Source organism: Grammomys surdaster, unplaced genomic scaffold (assembly GCF_004785775.1).
Source record: "Grammomys surdaster isolate TR1022 unplaced genomic scaffold, NIH_TR_1.0 1057, whole genome shotgun sequence".
NCBI classification, from domain to species: Eukaryota; Metazoa; Chordata; class Mammalia; order Rodentia; family Muridae; genus Grammomys; species Grammomys surdaster.
In genome coordinates, this window is record NW_021605476.1 from 413,051 (window position 1) to 438,235 (window position 25,185).

General features: G+C 39.9%; 1 protein-coding gene across 5 annotated transcripts in view; it reads left to right on the top strand.

Annotated features, from left to right (window-relative positions):
- The window catches only part of Dmxl2 (Dmx like 2), a 129,592-nt gene that overhangs the window by 62,645 nt on the left and 41,762 nt on the right, over positions 1-25,185 (top strand). For 4 of the 5 annotated variants that reach the window (XM_028783311.1, XM_028783313.1, XM_028783312.1 and 1 more), the window contains exons 14-19: positions 9,196-9,285; positions 10,894-11,017; positions 13,412-13,531; positions 15,056-15,283; positions 17,685-19,361; positions 23,163-23,273. In XM_028783311.1, coding sequence (XP_028639144.1) covers positions 9,196-9,285; positions 10,894-11,017; positions 13,412-13,531; positions 15,056-15,283; positions 17,685-19,361; positions 23,163-23,273 — 2,350 coding nt within the window. The remainder of the gene's footprint in view (positions 1-9,195; positions 9,286-10,893; positions 11,018-13,411; positions 13,532-15,055; positions 15,284-17,684; positions 19,362-23,162; positions 23,274-25,185) is intronic. The other variant, XM_028783315.1, reaches the window with a different exon arrangement.

The window sequence follows — 25,185 nt, forward strand, 5'->3', positions numbered from 1 at the left end:
GATGCAGCACTTGGGAGGCAGAGGCAGGTAGAACTTTGTGAGTTCAAGGGCAGCCTAATTATTTAGTGAGTTCCAGGACAGCCAGGGGTATGTATAAGGACCCTGTCACAACCCTAATCCTCCCAAAATAGCAGTGTTTCACATTATATAGCAGTGGATATTTGGAATTTATTATTTTAAAGACATAATTGAATGTTACTAGGCATTGGTAAGTGTACATATGTATACCCTAATAAAGAAAAGATTCTCTTCAGCCAACTGTTTATTAAAGATATTTAAAAATGTTTCATATTTTAATATTAAGTTATAATTTAATCTGAATATCAGTAATTTTAGTGCTTAAAACATAAACTTTTGAATCTCTGCAAGTGATGCTAGATTTATTCATTCATCAAGTATGTAGGGTCATTTCAGGACGACTAAATAAGCCACAGTCTGGGGTTGGAGATAGAGTGGTTTAATATGTACTTCTGTTACTAAAAGCAAGCCTTTAGAGTAGGAACTCTGTAACTGTAATTTGTTTTCCCTCATTAATTCATTGATTTGCTAATCTACCAATATTTAATTTTCATCAGTGACCCACTGTATGTAAGTTGTGACACAGTGGAAGAGTAAAAGTGCACAGTGTACCAGATGATAAGAGTAATAAAATGAACAGACATGGGAATAGGTTCACCCCTCAAGTGTATGTCTGTGAGGCATATAATTTGTACATCTAACATGTAATAACTAACAAGAAAGGCCATCTGGAGATTTGAACTAAGCTTTCATGCAGGCAGCTCCTTGAATTTTTTGATCTGAGACCGAATTCTTCTACACATGTAAGATACACTCCTGAAGTCAGTACAGTGTTTGAGGCTGAGTTGTGTCTGCAAGTTAAGTTGCAAGCTCTGGTCTGTCCAATGGTCACTGTGTGCCAGCTGCAGTTCTAAGTGTTTCATAAACATTTACTCATTTAATCTTTCCAACAACCCTAACAGGAAGGTAATACTATCATCCATGCCTTAGAACTGTAGAGACTGAAGTTAACACTGCAGGAAATGGCTCTATTTCCTCTGGAAACTCCAGATAGAATCCATTCCTGGCCTGTGCAAGCTTTTAGGGGATATCTGCATTTTCTGGCTTCTGGCCACTTTTCTCCATCTTAGAAATCAGTCAGTCTATGTTCTACCCCTCTCTGTTACATCTCTTCCCACCTCCCTCATAGAAGACCTAGTGATTACTGTGGCCTGCTGAGTAATCCAGGGTGACCTCCCCTCCCCCATCTCAGCAACTGAAGTCTCTCCTTGTAATAACGGATTGGCAAATAGGAATTATGATGTGGGCATCTTTGAGAGAAACAGACCTATTATCCTGATTATCACAGCAGGCTAATTACATTGTTAAAATGAGGTGTGAAAATTAACTCAAGTACTTTTAGATTCTAAAATTCTTAGGCAACAAAAATTTTTTTGGGACATCTCACATAGCAATGGTTGACCTTGAACTACTGCCTGTACCTCACCCTGGATACTGGAATTGTAGGCATATGTCACCACACCTTGCTTATGCTAAGCATTTAAGAAGAGTTTGGTTTTGTGAATATAGTTGGTTTATAAAAAGCTGCCACTTTTTTGGCTCTTTTTAAAAATTTATCTTTTTTTATTGAAACTAGATTTTTTTTTTTTTTTTTTTTAGTGAAAATCTTTTCCACTCTTAGGGCTGCCATTTTTTCCCTATTGATGGTGTTCTTTGCCTTATGAAAGCTTTTCAGTTTCATGAGGTCCCATTTATTAATTGTTGATCATATTGCCTGAGCTATTTGTAGTCTGTTCAAAAACTTGTCTCCTGTGCCAATGCATTCTCCACTTTCTCATCTGTCAGCTTCAGTGTATCTGACTTTATGCAGGGTGATAGATACAGATCTATTTACATTCTTCTACATACTGCTGTCCAGTTAGACCAGTACCATTGGTTGAAGATGTTTTCTTTCCTCCAGTGTATATATTTCTGGCTTCTTTATTAAAAAAAAATCAGGTGTGTGGATTTATATTTGAATCCTCCATTCAATTCCATTGATCAACCTGTCTGTTTTTTGTTTGTTTTACTTACTCACTTTATATCCCACTCATTACCCTCTTCCATAATCCTTCCCCCATTCCCCTTCCCCTTCTCTGAGTGAGTGGGAGCCTCTTGAGTATCCTCTCACCCGGACACATCAAGTCTCTGCAGGGCTGGATGTATCCTCTCCCTTGGAGGTTAGACAAGGCAGCCCAGCTAGAAGAACATATCCCATAGGCAACAGCTTTTGGGATAGCCCCACTCCAGTTGTTCAGGACCGCATGAAGATCAAGCTGCACATCTACTACATATGTGCAGGAGGCCTAGCTCCAGACCATGTATGTTCTTTGGTTGGTGGTTCAGACTCTGACAGCCCCAAGGGTCCAGGTTAGTTGACTCTGTTGGTCTTCCTGTGGAGTTCCTATCCCCCTCAGGGCCTGTAATCCTTCTTGTTAGTCTTCCATAAGAGTCCCCAAGTTCCACCCACTGTTTGGGTATGTATGTCTACATCTGTCTGAGTCAGCTGCTAGGTGGAGCCTCTCAGAGGACAACCATGCTAGAGTCCTGTCTGCAAGCATAACAGTGTATACCCTTAATAGTGTCAGAGATTGATGCTTGCCCATGGGATAGGTCTCAAGTTGTTCTGGTTATTGGTTGGTCATTCCCTCGGTCTCTGTTCTATCCCCCATCCCTGCATTTTTTGTTTGTTTGTTTGTTTGTTTAACTTACTGTTTTCTTGCATTTCTTGTAGACAGGATAAATTTTGGGTCCAAAGTTTTGTAGGTGGGTTGGTGTCCCTATCATTTCACTGGGGTTCCTGCCTGGCTACAGGAGGCGACTCTTTCAGGTTCCATATCCCCAATGCTGTGAGTCACAGCATAGGTCACCCCCATTGATTCTTGGGTGCCTCCCTTATTCTAGGTCTCTGTCTCCTCCTGGAGATGCTCCCCACCCCCATCAGTTGCAGATTTCCATTCATTCTCATGGCTACCTGGCCATCTCCTGTCCTTCCCCACACCTGATCCTGAACTTCCTTATTCCTTCCCCTCCTAGTTCCCTCCCTCCATCTGCCTCTTCTGACTATTTTATTCTGCCTTCTAAGTGAGGTTCATGCATCCTTGCTTGTGCCTTCCTTTTTGTTTACTTTCTTTGGGTCTGTGGAGTGTAGCATGGCTATCTTGGATTTTATGGCTAATGTCCACTTAGAAGTGAGTACATACTGTGCATGTCCTTTCGGGACTGTATTACCTCACTCAGGATGGCATTTTCAAGTTCCATTCATTTGCCTGCAAAATTCATGATGACTTTGTTTTTAATAGCTGAATAGTATTCCATGGTGTAGATGTACCACGTTTTCTTTATCTATTCTTTAGTTGGGGGACATCTACAACCTGTCTGTTGTTATGCCTATACCATTTGGTTTTTATTAGTATTGGTTTTATAGTATAGCTTGAAATCAGGGATGGTGCTATCTCTGGAAGTCCATTTATTGTACAGGATTGTTTTCTCTATCTTGGGTTTTTTGTTTTGCCATATGAAGCTGAGTATTGTTTTTTAAAGGTATGTAAATAGTTGTGCGTGAATTATGATGGGAATTGCATTGCATTTGGTAAGATGATCATTTTTACTACATTAATCCTACCCATCCATGGACATGGGAGATCTTTTCATTTTCTGATATCTTTTCCAGTGATTTGAAGTTTTTAATCATACAGGTCTTTGACTTGCTTGGTTAGAGTTACCCCAAGATATTTTACATTATTTGTGGCTATTGCGAAGAGTGTTGTTTCCCTGATTTCTTTCTGAGACAGAGGGCTAATATCCAAAATATATAAAGAATTTAAGAAACTGGACATCAACAAACTAAATAATCCAATTAAAAAATGGAGTACAGATCTAAACAGAGAATTCTCAACAGAAGAGTCTCAAATAGCTGAGAAGCACTCGAAGAAATGTTCAATATCCTTAGCCGTCAGGGAAATGCAAGTCAAAATGACTTTGAGATCCCATCTTATCTGTCAGAATGGCTAAGATAAAAACTACTAGTGACAATTCTTGCTGTGGATGATGTGGAGAAAGGGGAACACTCCTTTATTGCTAGTGAGAGTGCCAACCTGTACAGCCACTTTGGAAGTCAATATGTTGTTCTCAGAAAATCGACCTACTTCAAGATCCAGCTGTACCACTCCTGGGTATATATACTCCAAGGATGCTCTGTCCTGCCACAAGAATGCTTGCTCAATTTGTTCTTAGCAGTTTTATTCATTATAGCCAGAAACTGGAAACAACCCAGATGCCCATCAACTGAAGAGTGGTTAAAAAAACGTGGTACAAGCCAGGTGGTGGTGGCACACGCCTTTAATCCCAGCACTTGGGAGGCAGAGGCAGGTGGATTTCTGAGTTTGAGAGTTCTAGGACAGCCAGGGCTACACAGAGAAACCCTGTCTCGAAAAACCAAAAAACAAAACAAAACAAAACAAAAAAAGTGGTGCAGTTACATAATAGAGTATTGCTCAGCTGTTAAAAACAGTGACATCATGATTTGCAGGCAAATGGATGGAACTAGAAAAAGTCATCCTGAGTGAGGTAACCCAGACTCAGAAAGAGAAACATGTTATGCTCTCACGTATGAATGATATTAGCTGTAATGTAAAGGACAACCATGCTAAAATTTACAGACTCAGAGAGGCTAAGTAACAAGGAGGGCTTAAAAATGGATGAATGATCTCCCTGGGAAAAGGAAATAAAATAGATTTCTCTCGTGGACCGGAGGCAGGTAGGGTTGGGAACAGGGAGGGATCTGGTGGGTGCTGGGGAGAAGTAGAAAATACTGAGAGAAACAACTGGAGTTAGGGGGACATTTCAGGGTAAGGTAGGAACCTAGTGCAATGGAATCTACAAGAGTAACCCTAGCAAAAAGTCCTCATAATGAGGGACATGGAACCCTAACTGGCTATTTCTGTAACCAGACAAGGCCTCAAGTGGAGGGATTGGAACATCCACCCAGCCACTTTCTGCCTATAGTTTGTCCTGCTTGCAGAGTATTCTGGGACCGAGACCTAGCACATTTGTGCATCAGAGAGACCAGAGAGACTTTATCCAGGAACAGATGCAGAGTCTCACAGCCAAACATTGGCATAGCTCAGGGAGTCCTACAGAGGAGATGAAGGAAGGTTAGGAGGAACCACAGGGATCAGAGACACCAAAAGAACATGGTCCACAGAATCAACTGCCTGGGACTCATGGTGTCTTGCAGAGATCAGGAAGCCCAGAAGGGTCTGACCTAGGTCTTTTGCATGTATGTTACGGCTGAGTCACTTGGTGTTCTAGTGGGATTTCTAAAAGTGGGTGCAGGTGTTTGGGACTGTCTCTGACTCTTGCCTGCTTTTGGGACCCTTCTCCTACTGGATTGTCTCATCCAACCTTGGTGTGATAGTATGTGCCTGCTCTCAGTATAGCTTGTTATGGTTGATGTCTGAGGGAGACCTGCTTTTTTCTAAGGGGGAGTGGATCTGGAGGCCAGGGTAGGTGTCTAGAAAAGACTGGGTGGAGGGGATGGAGGGGAAATTGTAGTTGAAGTGGCAGGACAAAACAAACAGGGATCGGGGAGCACAAGAAATACACACAGATGCAGGGACACACACATTCGCACACAGAAGTCCTGTAAGAACAAACGTGGAAACGTGATCTACACATTCTGTGCACACTCTGTAGCTGTGGGTCTCTGTTTGTTCTCATCTACTGCAAGAGGGAGCTTTTCTAGTGATGGATGAGCACGATACAGATCTTTGAGTATAGTAGAATATCATTAGGAATCATTTTATGCTATGTTCCTTTAGCAGAACAGTAGTATTTAGTTTTCTTGTAGGACCCTGGGCTTTCATAGTTTCAGGTTTTTGGTCACCAGAGCAGTGTCAGGTAGGTTCCATCTCATGGAGTGATCCTTAAATGCAGTTGGATATTGGTTGGTCCCACAAGCTTGGTGTCACTGTTGAAGCAGTGTATTTTGCATGCAGATTACCATCGTAGATTGAGTAATTTGTAGCTGGGTTGGTATTTATTTCTCCTTTGGTGGCATGCAGTGTGCTTTCCAGTACCATGGACACTAGTCAGTAGGGATGAAGGCTCTAGGTCGGCACCCGCTTGACTCCTCCACTTTCAGTGATTGGTGTAGGTGTTATTTTCATCACTAGGGACTCACCGTCAGTCTGTGGAGAACAGCTGTCGGCCTCATAGCAGTTTCATTAGAACAGTGGAGAGCCCTGCTGGGCATAGGTGGAAGAAGAGAACCTTGACCTCATGAAGGCTGGACGTCACGGGGGTGGGAATCTTGAGGGTGGGGAGGTGGGAGTGGGGGGGGTAGATAGAGGTTACATCCACAGAGAAGAAGGAGGGGGGGTGAGGGGATAGGAAGTTCCTGGGTGGGTGGGGGATGGGGTAAGGGAACATATGAAATGTAAATAAAACATCCAATAAAAAAAAATTAAAAAAAAAGAAGTAGGAGTAAATGGAATGCAGTGTTTGGAAATCACCTTGTGTTTTGATTTTCTGAAACTGATTTGCTTGTTTTTTTTTTTTAGTGTCCTTGTACTCATTTTCCCCTTTTAAAAAAGGTCTATTCATTCTTATTATATGTGTATGCATGTTTTGCATCCATGTATGTGCCTGGTGTCCCTGGAGACCAGAAGAGAGTATAGAATTCTCTGGAACTGGAATTACAGGCAGTTGTGAGCATCTCTGTGGATGTTGGAAACTGAACCCAGATCCTCTGTAAGAACAGCAGTGTCATTCTACAAAAGATTTCTGTCTGATCAATAGATACGACTGTTTACTGATTACAATCAAATAAGATGATTTTGAAAACATTACGAATGTATTTCCATCCATGAAAGCCAGGAAAATAAAACTAGCATTAATCTTATTTTGGGTGTATGTAAACTTAATCTCTTTATAATATATTTCTAACTAATTTTCTTTAAAAACAGGGTTGCATTTATACAGTTTTTATTTTGCTTTCAGGATAATTAAGCCATTGGATCCTGTTTTAAAGTTTTTATACTTTATTTTAGTTTTTCCATGAATTTTTATTTTTAAGAGATACCCCATTAAAATTTATATCATTCATATTGATTTTTGTGATGCTTTTGAAGTTCTGTGCTTCACCCACATCAACCCTGTACTGTAATATAAGCTTGCTGGTTGAAATGGAAGTTATTTCTACTGCTGAATGAATTCCTTGGTTGTAGGTTGAGTGGGATTTGTACTGGCAAACTCCTTAGTTATAGTGTTTATAGAGAGTTGTGAGGAGGGAAGACAAACCCTTAGCTGGAATTTTTATTTGTTCTTGTGAGAGCCTCGGTTATATGTTGGAAAATACCTGAGGAACTTATAGAATCACTCATGATCAGATTTTCCCTAGACCACCAGGTCAGTCTCTGTACATGGGACCTAAGCATCAGTGATTGAGAAAGAATCAGTGTACAGCCGAGACTGAAAATTATCAACCACAAAAATACTGTGTGTGTGTGTGTGTGTATGTGTGTGCACGCATGTATGTGTGTTGCTAATGTAACCCAGAGCCTTGTGCTCACTTGGTAAGCACTCTACCATTGACATACACCTCAGCTTTTGACTAGAACTCACTGTGTAGCCCAGGCTGCTCTTGAACTCCTAATCCTCCTACCTTAGCATTCTGAGTGCTGGAATTAGAGGTTTAATTTGTATTATGGTTCCCATTGCTGTGACCAAAAGCGACTTGGGAAGGCAAGAATTCATTTCATGTTACAGGACTCTGGAGGCAGTAAGTCAAGCACAGCCATGGAGTAATTCGGCTCACTGACTTGTTCTGGTGGCTTGCTCAGCCTGCTTTCTTGTATAATCTAGGACCACCCACATGGTGGGAGGGTCACTGCACCCATAGGGCTGGGCCTTCTTACTTCTATCATTAATCAAGAAAATATCCTACAGATTTGTCTAAAGGCCAATCTGATGGAGTCCTTTCCTCAACTGAGGTTCCTCTTTCGAAATAACTCTAACTTGTGTCATGTTGACAAATATTTAACCAGGACACCCAGCTTATAGCAGCAACACTTCTTAAACTTTTATATACACATGAATCTGGAGATATTGTTAAAGTGTTGATGCACAGTACACTTTCAAAAAGTACTATCTTGTTGCTATTGGTATGTTGATATACTTTTGAGTAGCAGTCTTTTTTTTTTTTTTTTTTTTTTTTGTGCTAGAGAAATCCCGGCATTTTTAGCCTCACAGGTTGTAGGTCACAGCTGAGCCCAGGTTTCAGTGGCTAAAACTAACAGAATGACAAAACCACTTGTTGGTGTTTGAGCTAACACTTTAAACCCTGACTCTGGAGTGAATGTACTCATGTCAATTGGTTCAGCCCTACTTAATCACCCAGTTTATCTCTCATGACTTATTTATCCAGAATCTATCCCAGTACACGTGTTTGTTTGTTTGTTTGTTTGTTTGTTTTTTGAATTCTACTGATACAAATCAGAAAGGTCCTACACATCCAGTATGGGTGCTCTTTCCTCTTAGAGTTGTTCTTTAGCTAAGCATGGATCTAAACTTTGTTATGGTGAAGTTGTGAGGGCAGAGAAAGACACTGCAGATGAGTGCTGAGACATTCTGTTATTGAAAGGTTTTTATTTAAAAGAGATGGCTTCTTGGTGAGGGTTGGGGGAGAGACCTATCCCAGTATGAAGTTTGGGGAGTTTTAAGAGATCCAGAAGCTAGCATCATGTTTTAATTCAAATCTCGTTATGTCAAGAGACAGCCCCGCCTGCTCGTCAAGATCTCTGTATATTACTTGGAGAGTTGTACTTTCCGATGGTTTTAAACATCCCTAAGCCACACATGCAGGCGTTGGGTCAGGTCCTTATCCCCATTCATCTGGATGTCATTGAAATAGTTAAGTGCTTTGAAGTTACAACATTTATGAAATGTCAGTTTGTCTAAGTTTGTAACTTTAAAAACAGAAATGAGAATGGAAATTTGATATATTTCTTTGAATATATTAATTGCTATTGTCCATCAGTGATTATATGGGTGAATTATAGTATTTATGATGCTATCATATTGACAGTAGAGTGGTAATTTTGTTGATCATTGACATTTTGCATTTGTTGTTTACAGAAACTTATCGGAGAAGTGTTCAACATTGTGAGCCAGCAGTCCACTGCTCGACCAGGCTGCATTATTGAACTTGATGCAATAACTGACCAAGTAAAAACGTGCTTTTCAATTGGTGATGTTATGTGTTGTACTTGATTCTCTTCACTCCGGACTGTTTTCTGTGTACATTTTCTGGTTTTAGTGTAATTACCATTTGATAAAAATCCAGTGTCCAGTGATTCCCAAAGTATGTGTGTGGGGACTCTACTAATGACCTAGGAGTCACTGCCCTCCAGCTGACTTGTATCTGTGTCATTATTTAAAGGAAGTTTGAAACTACCTCCGTGTCTGTATGCTGAGGGCAGATATAGTGCGGCTGTGCACAGACTGCAGCTGTGGTTTCTCCTTCCATGTTAGCTTTGATTTCAGCTCAGTCGGGAGTAAACAGCGTTTGCTTGCTTGGGCATCAGATTGGGTATTTTTATGAGGTCCATTAAAATGCAGATGAGTGAAATCTCAGCATGGACTCTAACTTTGGGTTCACAGTCCTTTGTGTAGTGAGGCTTCCTTTCCGCCTCCTAACCGGGAGAAGAGGAAAGCCTGTCTCCCCAAGGAGTTGTAAAGTCCATTGATCTCTGGACTGATTATTCTTTAAGGTCATGTTCATGGACTGGGAGAGAAAACACAGCCATTTAAACAAAAAAGATTACTTTGATAAAGTAATCCTATATTTAAAACAAAACAAAATGAAGAATAAGACAAGTATAGAGTTACTCATAATCTTCTATGGTGCTTGCATTGCTTAAATATCTTAAAGATATTTCTACCTATATGGAGAAATTACCACATCAGCTTTTGGTAGCAGAAGTGGGGCTGCCAGACTCAAGTTACTGACAATACCTCGTAGGAAATCGTAACTTTCCTGAGCTCAAGGTGCATTGATGTGCTTTAAATTCAACTAGTTACTTTTTTTTCTACTGCAGACAGATCTAGAAGAGTGGGTTCCCCACATTGGTTGATCTCTTTACCATGGATACTGGTGTGGTCCACTCTCATCCAGTGTTCTTTTTCTTTATATTTATATCAGATTGTTTCCCATATGCTTCTGATTTCAGTATCACAAGGGTGGTAAAGTCCAACTACTAATGAATGATAGGTTTATAAATCTCAAGAATTTAAAACTCACTGTAAGTTTGTTCCCAGTATGTTTTCTGATCTCCGTCTCTGTCTCTTTGTCTCCTTTCCCCCTACCCCCCCCCCTCCCACCCTCCCTTCCGCCTCCCTCTATATTTCTGTCAATTCCCTCTTCCCTGGTTGAATCCTCTTTTTCTCCCTCTCCTTCTCTGATGTCCTTTTGTTTGTGTTTGAGGCAGCAGCTGTGTGGCTAGAACTCACTGCCCCGACCTCCTGAGGACTGGGGCTGTCTCCCTGTGCCATGACCATGTTCTCTGACTTCTCTGCTCATGGAGCTGTCTTCAGTTGGTCTCTCTTTCCCTTGGGAAGATGACTTTATTTTATAGAGAGATTTTATATTCTTATATCCCGGCAGACAAAAAAAAATGTTCCAAACTTTGATACAGTTTTTATGGCTTAATGTAATATTATAGCCCTTTTATTTCATTCTGTGTAAGGAGATGAATTTCCCTGAATTTTTATGATTGCACTCTGTTCATTCAGTGCCAAGCTAATCAAAACTGCTTTCACGTATCTCATTTATAGTGTGGCTCAAATACACAGTTACTGCATGTGTTTCAAGAAGACTTCATTATTGGATATAAACCACACAAAGAAGATATGGAGAAAAAAGAAAAGGAAACAGAAATATTTTTCCAACCATCACAAGGTATGTTTTTTGAGGGAGGCAGGGCGTGTTTATTAGCTGATGAAGGGTACTGACTCCCTGTCATTCCAGATGATAGAATCTCATCAGGAAGAACAAAAAGTGAGCTTGTTTAATCATTAAAAAACCTCCAAGCTTTCATTACATGTGGTGTTCCAAGGTGGTCACTCTGAAGCTTTGGGCAATCAGTCAGCTGTCAGAGCTGCTTGTTAGTGCTGAAGAGATGGCACAGTGGCTAAGAGTGCCAGCTTCTCTCCCAGACGACCCATGCTTGGATGTTAGGACCCTTTTTAGAAAGAAAATAGGTTTTCTGTAAGATCTTTCAAAACAAAGAGTAAAATGTTTAGTTTCAACTTCAACTTCAGAATTTAGCACCAAGTATTTCTTTTAGAAATTATGATTTTATATTTGTAGAAGTCATGCTGTATTACAGTGAAAAGCCAGTCCTTTTCTAAGAATTTATCCTCTATAATGAGTACCACTTTAGTGTACAAAGGATTTCCAAATACTTATTCCTCTTTAACGTATTTCTTATGCCTCTGTCAAATTAAGCCAACAAAATTTTTCTTAATGCTTTTTGAAGCTTTTCTCTTCTCTGTGTAAAGTTTCTCTTTGATTTTCCACTCAATTTTATAACTGTTTCTTTTTTTAAAATATATTTTATTCACTTTACATCGTGATCACTGCCCTACCTCCTATCCCCATCCCTACAGTCCTTTCTTCCCTTCCCCTTCTTTGAGAGGGTAGAGACTCTGACCTGGGTTTCCTCCCAACTCTGGCACATCAAGTCTCTGCAGGACTAGGCACATTCTTTCTTATTGAGGGCCAGATAAGGCAGCCCAGCTAGAAGAACATATCCCACGTATAGGCAATAGCTTTAGGGATAGTCCCTGCTCTAGTTGTTAGGAGTCCCACACGAAGATCAAGCTGCTCATTTGCTACATATGTTTGGGGGACGTAGGTCCAGCCCATGTATGCTTTTTGGTTCAGTCTCTGAAAGCCCTAAGGGTCCAGGTTAGTTGACTGTTGGTCTTCCTGTGGAGTTCCTTTCCCTCCAGGACCCTTAATCCTTCCACAGACTCTTCCATAAGACTCCCCAAGCTCTGTCCAGTGTTTGGCTGTGGGTCTCTGCATCTGTTTCAGTCAGCTGCTGGATAGAGCCTCTCAGAAGACAGCCATGCTAGGCTCCTCTCTGCAAGCATAACAGGGTGTCATTAATAATGTTGGGGATTGGTGCTTGCCCATCGGATGGGTCTCAAGTTGGCCGATGATTTGTTGGTCATTTCTCAGTCTCGGCTCCATCTACCATCCCTGCTTTTCTTGTAGACAAGATAAATTTTGGGTCCAAAGTTTTGTGGGTGGATTGGTGTCCATATCGCTCCAGTGTGTAAATGTACCACATTTTCTTTATACATTCTTCAGTTGAGGGACATCTAGGTTGTTTCCAATTTCTAACTATTGTGAATAAAGCTACTATGACCATGGTTGAGCAGTTGTTCCTGTGGTATAGTGGGGCATCTTAAGGGTATATGCCCAGGAGTGGTATAGGTGGGCCTTGAGGTAGAACTATTCCCAGTTTTCTGAGAAACCTCAAGAAACCACTTTGATTTCCAAAGTGGTTGATCCACCACCACCTGGCTAATTTATTGTTATTGTTATTATTATGTGTGAGAGCATGGTGTGAGTGTGTAGGTGTGCATGTGAAAGAAGACAATATTGTGGGGTTAGCTCCTTCCTCCTACCTTTTCCTGGGTTCGTTCTGGGAACTGAACTCAGGAAGCCAGGCTTGTGTGGCAAGCCCTTTACACATTGAGTCCACTCACTGCACTTTTTGTGTATATTGGACAGAGCGCAGTTAGTTTTAATAGTGTTGTACTTTTTGACACAAAAATATGTTAAAAATAATCCTGAAAATGAATTCTTACCATGTTAGTCTGTTTTCTGACATACCTCAGTAGTCAGTATCATAGAAGAGAGATTTTTGGCTTGTGAGTTTTGGTTCATGATTGAAGGCTGTATCTCTCTGATGATGGACGAGTTCTAGAGGCAACTCAGGATGTCATGTAGAAAGAGAGAGGGGACAGATCTCCTCTTTCACCCTTTAGAGAGCTCTCAGTATGCAACCGTTGTGACTCCACCATGATTTCCTTATCTAATCCTACTGCCTTTAAAGGCCCCAGCTCTAAATACAACCAGATTATGTTTCTACCCTTTTAATACCTTAATACAGTGAGAATTAAAATTTTAAAAAGGACAAATCATATTCAAGTAACCACATTTTGCCACCTTTCCAACTTCTGTGCGTATCAGGAGATTTTTCTTTATTTTTTTACCATTAAAAATCCTTTTCTAATCCTACAGAAAAAAATTAATTATTCTTTTCCCTTTGAACAATAGGATATCGCCCACCACCATTTTCAGAAAAATTCTTTTTAGTAGTCATTGAGAAGGACGGCAATAATAACTCTATTCTCCATATGTGGCACCTTCATCTTAAATCTGTACAAGCATGTTTAGGTAAGTAATCATATTGCTATTTTATACAGAGATAATGTAAAATAAAGACATTTTTATAGAAAATGGTTTAGATTGGTTGATTCTTTAAGATGAAATGAGCTGATAAATGAAATGAGTTGATAAATGAAAAGATGATGATGATGATGATAATGATGAAGATGATATAGCCCAAGCTGTTACAAGAGCCCAGTCCAAGATCCGCAGTCTCCTGAGTGCTAGGTTTGGAAAATACATGCAATCATGCTGAGTTTCTAACAGACTGACTCTAAAAGTAAACCAGTCTGTGAGCACATTAGATATACTGGAAATAAAAAAAAGTTGGCTGAGTTATTTTAGTTAACAGTTATGGAGTACCTGCTGTCTGTCTGTGGAAACCATGGTTTTTGTCAGCCCTGGTGGTAAGAGTCGATGTGGTCCATGCGCAGAGTCTCTCCTTTACAGCCTCAGCCTAGCATTATGAGCAACAGTCGTTTGGGAAAATGTGATTGAACATCTGAAGGTTACCATTAAGAAGTCCAGTAGTGTCGATGATGAACTATTTCACACACGCTTTACTGTACACACTCAGACTAATTATGAGACAGAGAAATGGGATCTTGTCTGGGTTAGTGCTACCTTTGGCACACAGGGACTTTTTCAGTGAGCTGCACTCACTCCCAGGGCAGTTTTCTTTTTGTTCTTTCTTTTTTGACACACAATCTCATTATATAGACTAAGCTATCCATGAACTCACTGTGTAGGCTATCTTGAGGTTTCTTTTTTAATTTTTAAATTGTGCTTTTTGATTGCTAATAAAGAATCACAGGGATAGCCATACCATGCTGAATCCACTGTTGCCAGACAGTAAGATATCTTACATATATTTTTATTTTTAATTTATATATGGTAGGTATTTTTATTACAGTGTGACTTGACTTTCAATACACAGTGTGATATGTAATCTTTGATTTAGTATAATGGCTTATTCTCTTAGACATCTGTCATTTAGTTGTCAAGGTGAATCTGCTTTAAAGTAGTTAGCACAAAGTTCTAAGAGTTGTTGAAAGATTCTGTTATTTTTGGCATTAATTTTGCTATTGACCAATTTTATGAACATTAAATAAGTGCCCTTACCTACTAAGCAATCTTACTAGCCCACTAAGCTGTTTATTACAAATACAGATTACTGAGATCTGTCCCAAGTTAATGTAATCAGTGTTTCTGGGGCTAGACACAGGAGTTGGTACGTTAATGTGTTTCTTAGGCCTTTAGTGTGTTTAAGGTTTAGGAATGCTGTACTATGTAACTCAAAGCTTAGGCCTCGTAGGTTGTTGTTCTCCTCTGACATGTCCCTGTGAAGAAGTAGGTCACAGTAAGAAGAAACCAAACAGTTGAAAAGTATATATTTTTCAAGGTAGGCAAGGAGTCTAAAAATTGTCTCTCAACCAGTGGGAACATGTCTAAGATTACATTTCTTAGAGAATAATAACATGTCTCATCTTGTATGAATAGTGGTGGTAATCCATCTCAAATTTATTCGCAAAGCCAAAGCTGCAGAGGGCGTCTCATCCGACAGTCTGCTTCCGGTCCCGGGACAGAAGAACCTGGACTCTTCTCCAGAAACCTCCTCTAGTGTGAGCGCTATGCCACACTCCTCATCCATCGCTAATCTTCAAACGGCTAGTAAACTTATCCTGAGCTCCAGACTTGTGTATAGCCAGCCCCTGGATCTGCCGGAAGCTGTTGAAGTGATAAGAGCAACGCCTTCAGCAGGTAACGTTGTCTTGATATCTTCTAATGGATGTGCTGCAGTGACATTGGGGTAGTTATTGCTTGGCGTGATCCACCCTTTTAGAAATAGGTTTCTGTTTTCTCCCCAGTAGTTTATTTTTTATTCACTTTACACCCCCTCTTTCCTCTCCTCCCAGGTCTACCCTTACAAATCTCTCTCCTATAATTTCCTCCCTTTGGGTACCACCCACCATGGGACATCGAGTCCTAGCAGGACTAGGCATGTCTCACTGAGGCCAACACAGGCAGTCCAGGCAGGGGAAAGGATCCAGGGGCAGGGAACAGAGACCGAGACAGCCCCTGCTCCACTTGTTAGGGGACCCACATGAAGACCAAGCTGCACATTTGCTACAAATGGAAACATGTTTCTGTTAATAATAATTTTGATGATAAATTCCATCTGCTGGTTCTTTCTCAACCATGTGCACGTGGAAGAATGGGTTATAGTGAGAAGGAAAAAAACATAAGTATATTTTTTCTTAAGGTAACCAAGAAGGAGTCTGAAAATTATCTCCTGAGAAGTGGAAGTACTTCTAAGACACTGCCTCTTGTTATTCCCTCTTGTTTTTTCTCGTTATGTAGCTCATGCCGGCCTTGAACTTAGGGCAGTCTTCCTGTCATAATTGCATTTTCCTTCAAAAGTATCTGTCAGACCTTCTTCACACATACATAGTTAAAGATAAAACGTGGTTAGCACAGAGTAAAACCTTGAAGTATTTTACATTTGTACATTTATTTATTTATTGGGACAGGACATGCTACAGCATACATCTGGAGGTCACATACTGTGCAGGAGTCAAGGTTCAGAGGTCACACTGGAGTCATCAGGTTTGGGGGCAAGCACCTTTATTTACTGAGCCTTCTGGCTGTAAATACAACTAAATGACCTTCAGTGATTTGCGTACAAATGCATTTCATCTCTGAGGTTTTGCCATGAAAGTATTCCAAAATACATGTAGTAGATACCTCACATTAGAGTATGTATTTCTGGACGTTGAAATGGCTCTGCTGGTAGACGCCTTCTCTGTAGGCTCAATGACCTGAGTGTAAGCTTGAGTCCTAGAGAGTGGCAGGAAGCCTCCATGTATAGACCATGACATGTGTGCACCCCGTGTATACCACGACACATGTGCACCTGCCCTCATACACCGTAAATAGTTTTAAAATTAAAGATATGTCATCTACCTACTTATTTTTGTATAGTCTGTCTGCCTGTCTGTCCATCTGTCCATCCATCAGTCCGTCCATCCATCCATGCAATTCTCAGACCTGGATGTTTCTGGCCTGTAATGATATACTGCCTTTAGTAAGGTAGATGAGGTCATTTAAAGGATTGGATTTGAGGCTACACGTCTGAAATGACTTGCCACCTGTGGAATTCTAATTGGAGAGTTCCTAAGATAATGGTTTGACGAATCACAGTGGAGGCTCAGTCTTTTTTTGCTTTATAATGGATGAGATTGAGTATAGTGTTTTCTTACTTGTCCCTAAGACAGCTCTGCATTCACAGTTGAAAGATTATCCTGAGAAGACTTTTATTATGGGCTTTTGTGTTTGATGCAGATCTAAAAGATCTTAAAGGTCCAGTTAATTTTGGTTTTGTTTGATTTTTGACAGAGAAATTGTTTTGGTTTAGTTTTTTTTTTTTTTAAGAGAGTCTTACTTTGTAGCTGAAGCTGGTCTGGAATTCATTAATTAATGTACGTAGGAAAGTCTAGAACTTGTAACCCTGCCTCTGCCTCCAGTTACTGGCTTTCCAGGGATATTTTCCAAATATAAAAGGATTTTAGTTTTTTCAAAATATTTGGAGGTTAGTTCGATGGCTGGGTGGTTAAGAACACTGGCTGTTCTTCCAGAGCAGTACCCACACCAGGCAGCTTCTAACCACTTGTAACTGTAGCTCTGGGGGTATCTGTCTCTTTCTTCTGGCCTCCAAGGTCACTTGTACTCACGTGCACACACACATAACTAATGTTTAAACATATTTGAAAGTTTGAAATATACTCATTTGTTTATTGAAAATTAGAAATAAATTATACAGAGGCTTTATGAAATGCTTTCAAATGTCTCATAGACACTGACATCCCAAGTCAAGTAAAAATTGCTCCCTGTTGTCTAGGTGGAATGGACTTACATGTTTAAATGGTTTTCCCATTCTTTCAAGGTATTGATGGATTGGAACTTGAATCCAGGTCTTCTGATCCCAAATCTTAGTCAGTTTCTTACAGGTGATACTACATGGGAATTGTAGACAGATTGATACAAGAGGGTTCTGGTTCAACATTGAAAGACAGTAAATTAAACTGAGTGAAGACTTTGAGATCTATTGATCTCACATTTTGTGATTCTCTGATTATGACTATTTTCTTTCCTTTTTATAAAGGTCATCTGAGTTCCTCTTCAATTTATCCAGTGTGCCTTGCACCTTACTTAGTGGTTACAACTTGCTCGGACAATAAAGTGCGCTTCTGGAAATGTTGTATGGAAACTAACTCACTGGGCAATACAAGTGATGAGAATGAGACCTATCATTGGAGGAGATGGCCCTTGATGAATGATGAGGGAGAAGATAACAGCAGTACTGTGAGCATTGTGGGAAGACCTGTTGCTGTTAGCTGTTCATACACAGGCCGACTTGCAGTGGCTTACAAGCAGCCCATCCACCACAATGGTTTTATTTCTAAAGAGTTCTCTATGCATGTCTGTATATTTGAATGCGAATCTACAGGAGGCTCAGAATGGGTTTTAGAACAGACGATCCATCTGGATGATTTGGTTAAGGTTGGAAGTGTACTTGATTCAAGGGTCAGTGTGGACAGTAATCTGTTTGTATATAGCAAATCAGATGCATTTTTAAGTAAGGATAGATACCTTATTCCAAATATCAAGCATTTAGTACATTTGGACTGGGTGTCAAAAGAAGATGGCTCTCACATCCTCACAGTGGGGGTTGGTGCTAATATCTTCATGTATGGGAGACTTTCAGGAATTGTAAGTGATCAAACCAACAGTAAGGATGGAGTAGCTGTCATTACTTTACCACTAGGTGGTAGTATCAAGCAAGGGGTTAAGTCAAGGTGGGTTCTTCTGAGATCTATAGACTTGGTATCCTCTGTGGATGGCACACCTTCATTGCCTGTTTCTCTCTCTTGGGTAAGAGATGGAATATTGGTGGTGGGAATGGATTGTGAAATGCATGTATATGCCCAGTGGAAGCATTCTGTCAAATTTGGAGACATTGAAGCTGATAGTCCTGTTGAAGAGATGATGATACAAGATCATTCTGCCTTTAAATCCTCTATGTTGGCAAGGAAGAGTATTGTTGAAGGAGCAGCTATCCCTGATGATGTGTTCTGTTCACCAACTGTGGTTCAAGATGGTGGCTTATTTGAGGCTGCACATGCGCTTTCTCCTACTCTGCCACAGTATCATCCAACTCAGCTATTAGAATTGATGGACTTAGGGAAAGTTAGAAGAGCTAAGGCCATTCTTTCCCATTTAGTAAAGTGCATCGCAGGTGAAGTTGCAATAGTTCGGGATCCTGATGCTGGAGAAGGAACTAAGCGGCATCTCTCTCGGACCATTAGTGTGAGTGGCAGTACAGCGAAGGATACAGTTACCATTGGAAAGGATGGTACTCGAGATTATACTGAGATAGACTCTATTCCTCCACTACCACTACACGCATTGCTTGCTGCAGACCAGGACACATCCTACAGAATTTCAGAGGACAGTACAAAAAAGCCACAGAGCTATGAGGACAAAACTGAAAGCCAACCAGAGGATCAATATTCAGAACTGTTCCAAGTCCAGGAGATAACAACAGATGATATTGATTTAGAGCCAGAAAAGAGAGAGAACAAATCAAAAGTAATAAACCTGTCACAGTATGGACCAGCTTATTTTGGCCAGGAACATGCTAGAGTACTTTCAAGTCATCTGATGCATTCAAGTCTACCAGGCCTTACCCGCTTGGAGCAGATGTTCCTTGTAGCACTAGCTGATACTGTGGCAACCACCAGTACTGAGCTGGATGAAAACAGGGATAAGAACTACTCAGGTAAAAGTTTCAACATGAGTGTTAAGTTTATAGTTAATAAAAAACATTGTGTTATTTGTGTAATGACTAATATATTGAGTTGTTTTTTCTTTCAACCTTTGTAGGAAAAAAAAGACCTATGAATAATTATTATAGAACATGCTTGTTTGTAAAAGAAAAGACAGTTGAGGCAGGCATGTGTGATATACAGATTTGTGATGTCTGTGTGGATTCTCACTGAGCACTTAGACTCAAAACATTTGTCTTAGTATTTCAAACATTGACTTCTAATGGTGGTGTTTTTCTTTGAGTAATTAAAATGACCCTTTTTCGTTTTGTTTTGTTTTTTATATTATGAACCTTACAGGGACCTCATGGATCAATTTGCATATTTTTCCATTTGAGGCATAGATAATTTTTGAAAAAGATTTATTTGATTTGAAAGATGTTTTTCTTGTGTATGTGTCCTGTTTGCATCCCTAGTGCTGCATTAGATCCCTTGAACCTGGAGTTACAGTCTTTTGTGTGTGCTTAGAAGCTGAGCTGAAGTCCTCTGTAGGATCATTAACTGGTCTTAACTGCTGAGCCACCTCTCCAGCCACATAAATAACTTTTTGCCATTATATAAGTTTGCCTCAACATTTCAGACATTTAATGTAATATGTATCTTGCCATTTGAAACTGGATCTCATTCTCTTCTGTCCAGCTAGTTGAAGGTAATAGAGTTGATTGTAAGCAATGACATTAACAAAAGAAAGAAAATTATTGATCATTGATTCATTCCATTAATATTGCAGAGGAGTAAAGAATTATTATATGCCAGGTGCTTTATTCCATTTAATTATTATAATCCTTTAGTGGGTAAGTGGCTGTCACTATACATGTGTGTGTGTGTATATATATATAGTCTCTCTCTCTCTATATATAATATATGTGTTTTATAAATGAAAGGTATAATCCTTAGAAAACATAAGAATCATAGAAACATACAATCATATATGCATTAAATGGCATAGGGTTCATATGTGGAAAATCATTGCTTTCAGAACTGTATTTTAAAAATTCCTTAAAACTTTTAAATTGAGGGGGGATTATAAAAATGTTTCCCATAGCCCATTAGCAACATTTTTTACAGGTTTAAATTCTTTTTTTTTTTTTTTTTTTTTTTTTTAGGTTTTTTGAGACAGGGTTTCTCTGTGTAGTCCTGGCTGTCCTGGAACTCACTCTGTAGACCAGGCTGGCCTCGAACTCAGAAATCCGCCTGCCTCTGCCTCCCAAGTGCTGGGATTAAAGGCGTGCACCACCAACGCCCGGCACAGGTTTAAATTCTTACAATATAGCCTTACAATTTTCCTTCTGTAGATTAAAATAACCAGAGACCTTAGAAGGTTTGTCTGTGACCTACTTTGGGCAGTAGAGTAAAACCACCCCCAGAACAGCAGTAAGCCTTTCTTGTACAACTGATACTGTTACAGTTGATGTTGTAACAGTTGATAGTGTTAGTTGTTTTTCTCTGGGGAGTTAAGAAAGGGCTTGGGGGCTGAAAAGATGGCTCAGTAGTGAAGAGCACTTGCTACTCTTGCATAGGACCAAAACTGATTGCCACATTGAGCAACTTAGAACAGTCTAACTCCAGTGCAGACCTGCTGTGCACTTTAACTTATGTGCACACACCTGTACAGACACCCACACGCCCCACATACACAGAGTGAGTGTTTGTTTAAAAGAACAAAGATAAATCTTTTAAAAAGGAAATACTTGTCATAATCCATGAAAATTAAACTTTCTGATACAAAGCTTTATCATTGGCCAATACTTTATAAATTATTCTGTTCATAGTGGACATTATGAAGTAGATAAGGCAGGATGGAGAGTTCCATTTCATAGGTGGGAAATTGCACTTAAAAATGAAATTATTTGTATATTTCAGCCAAAGGATTCTAGGTAAGAATTGGTCAGTTTGCTCTGGTGAGACAACTTACCTCTTCTGTCATGGCAGCCTCCAGTTCATTGGTACATGTTCTCATAGATCGGTTCTATTCTATCCAGAATCCAGTCATTTCTCATCTCCTGTGCAGTTACTATCCGGTTCAAGCCACAGTTGATTCCTGACTAATTATTGAAAAGTCTCCTGACAGCTTCCATTCATATCAACTCTGTCTTTCCCAAAGAAACCATCACATTCAGTCACACCAATGTGTGTGTTCATTCTTTCTGTTCATTTTCTTTTCTTAGATAGGATCTTACTACGTCGCCATGGCTGGCCTGAACTTTACTATGTAGACCAGGCTGGCCTTAAACTCATAGAGAATTGTCTACTTGTGGCTTTCCTCTGTTCAGTAGATAAAGTGGTTTCTCTGAGACTTTTGAAACCTTGCAGTGGTCTTACTCCCTCGACCTCTCTACTTCTCCTCGACTGCAGGTTCCCTCTGCCCCTTGCCCCTCCCCCTTCCTTTCCCCCTCTCTCCACGTGGTCATGGCCGGCCTCCACCTACCCCTCCCCCCCAACTCTGCCTCTACTGCCCTCCTGGCTCCCCTCCCTATGCCCTGAATAAACTCTATTCTATGCTTAAAAAAAAAGCCTTGCAGTGGTTTACAAGGTTCTACATGGTCTGTGCCCATTTCTATAGTGTTTGGATTTCTGTTAGCCCATGGACATTGGAGCATGCTCCTTTCTAAGGGCCTTTATATTTACCTTTTCTGTGCATAGGATGTCATTTTAGTACTATGCATGACTCATTCCCTAACCTCAAATTTCTCAGATTTCATCCCATTGTTAAGTTCTTCCCTGGGTCCACTGTACAAATCAGGACAGTATTCATTTGACACCCCCATCTCATCTATCAGTCCTATTTTATGTCCTCCATTAGCATTCATTTCCATATATTATGTATTAATTATTTTGCTTATTTTCAATTCTACAGTGCCTAACCTGTCTCCCACATAGTAGATACAAATCTTCTCAGTGAGTACATGGATGAATGCCTATAGGAAACAGAACTGGAACTAAAGCCTTGGCAATGAGATTTTTTTTTTTTTTTTTTGTAAAATACTTGGCTTTTTTGGGGAGTCTGTCAGTTGCTGCTTTAGGATCTGCCAGTGCTTTTGCATTGCCTTATTAACTCGCCATGCTTTCATGTCTTTGTCCAAATTTTCACTAAATTTGTGGAATCAAGGTAAAGATGCAGGTTACCCTTTTTAACCTACTACAAGCCCAGAGAATAAAAGTTCAAATCTTTGGTAGTATTTTTGTCAGGCTAAATAGCCTAGAAAATGTTTTATTTGCCTTTAGTATATGATTCTGTCAATAAAATCTCAGTTTATTGCAGAGAAATCTGCCAGGAGTTTCAAACTTACTTAATGTCTTGCTTCCTTTTCTGTTGCTGTGAAGAGACACTATGACCAAGGCAACTAGGGAAGGACAAGTTTATTGGGGTTTAGTTTCAGAGGGTGAGTCCATGACCATCATGGTGGGGAGCATGGTAGCAGACAGACAAACAGGCAGGCATGGTGCTGGAGCAGCAGCTGAGAGAGAGCTTGCATCATTTATTATGAGTAAGTATAGGTACTGATGTTATTTGTACTAGTAGGCAGTTTTATTTTCCCAAATCATTTTCTACTTAGGAGTTTTAATATTTATGTTTTATAAGGATACATACTTTGTAAAGACAAAAAGTTATTTACAAAGGAATATGTTAAAATATATATTTGTGCACATTATTACAGAATTTAATGTTCAGATCATACCTTTTGAATCTGTTTGTGGCTGTTCAATCCTGGTGAATCTATTCTTTCTTAACATATTCTTATTTAAAATTGCAGGAAGAGACACCTTAGATGAGTGTGGTTTGAGATACTTGTTAGCAATGCGCTTGCACACATGCCTGTTAACATCACTGCCTCCTTTATACCGAGTCCAGCTCCTTCACCAAGGTATTCTACTTACTGTTTGACTCTTTGTACCGCTTTGATTGAACGTTGTGGTGCTGGGTGTGGCTTTTTGTGTCTAAACAGCAGGTGGATCATATAGGTATACCTGTCACACCTGTCAGTAGCCTGAGGTCTTCATGTCCCATGGTACTCACCTGCCATTTTCCTGTGCGTGCTTTAGCTCTGTCCTGCTCAGCAGCCTTTGTGTAGACAGCTTAGCTCTAAGACATGTGGTAAAGTTACAGTAGAAAATGGAGTAACTCAGAGCATCTACTGCATAGCTCTGGATTTTCCTGATGCCTTCTCTTTAAGAACTATATAAGCTTTATTCTTCGTGTTGTCACCTTGGTTCCCTCTGTTCCTCCTCTCCTCACCACTCCCCCACTTCCTTTTCACAGGACCTCTCTGTGGGGCCCAGGCTGGACTGGAACTCTTGGTGATCCTCCTGCCTGAGTTTCTAGGTGTTGGACTTTCAGGCATGTTTCACCAGGCTCCACTTTATTTATTTTTACCTCAGCATTTGTTCTTAGTGGCTGTCAAGGGAAGTTGATGTATTGATGTTTTGAAAAGATCTCCCATAATGACCAAGTACATTTGCTTAGGTCTAGAATATTGCCACACCCCTGATTTGAGACAGAGTTATAGCATCCTCGTACTTATAGAAACTATGGAGTTTTAGAGTGACTGCCCTGGAAACAGGATGCCTTATTTGTAAATATTTACACTCTCAGTCTGGTGCTCATTTCTTTAGACTGATGCCTTTTAGAACCCCAGACTGCATATGTGGTTGAGAATGTGGTCATTAAAATCCTAGGCTTATTGGACTGGTGTCCCTACTCCTTTACCTCCTAAAATATTCTTTGAAAACAAGAGCTGTTTATTTATTTATATTAATATTTGGTGTTTTTTATTTAAATTTACTTTGTGTGTGGATGTTTTGCCTACATGGCTATCTGTACACTGCTTGTAAGAGCAGCTCGTGTGCTTAGATGACTGTCCATCACTCTTGCCACACAAGATTTATTTTTATTTAGTTTTGCAAGTAAAGTCTTACTAAATACCATGTAGCCTAGGCTGACCCAGAACTCATGGCAATTCTTGTTCTACCTGCCAAGTGCTTACATGCCACCATGGTTGGCAAAAATCAAGAGCCTGTCATGCATCAAAAATAGACTTTGTCTACTCAACCCTTATTGTCAAGGCAATTAAAATTTTTCTGGCTTTTAAGATTTGAATGATCATTGCAATAAATTATATTATAGTGTTACATATAAATACTTATATTTAATTATTTTGCTTTTATATTGTTTTTATATTTTATCTATGTATTATTCTGTTTATTTCCACATATTAATTTATTAATTTAACATTTTTGAATAAGTATATATTTCTTGTTAGTTTCCTAGCAGTTGAGTTACTGAGTCAGAGTGTCAAAATCCTTAACTCTTTTTTGGTATTAGAAAAATGTTCTTTAGAATGATTACTCATTTACATTATCTGAAGTAGTGTTTGGTGGTGTCAGAACTCACCATCTGATACATTTTACTCTTCCCTCCCATCCCCATCCCCCACTCCTTACCTGGCTCTCTCCATATCTTCTTTTTTTCTCCCTCACCCCTGGTAAGTCTTTGGGTCCTTCTCTCCTCCCCTTCTAAGATGAGCGATGAGCCTCATGGCTATTGTGTATTCCTTATATTAAATGCAACTGGAAGTACATTGTTTGCTTTAAATGACCCTTGGCTCTCAGGTTAGAGCAAAGGATGGAGCAGATTTTAAAATTCAGTGCCAATGATGCTGTCCCCAGGTAAATGATAGTGGCTTGTAGGCCAAAGCTTTTGACTTGACCAATATTTTCTGTTGTAAGTTTGGTATATGAGCATGTGAGTAGCTTGGTTCTCAGTTATGCTTATCTTCT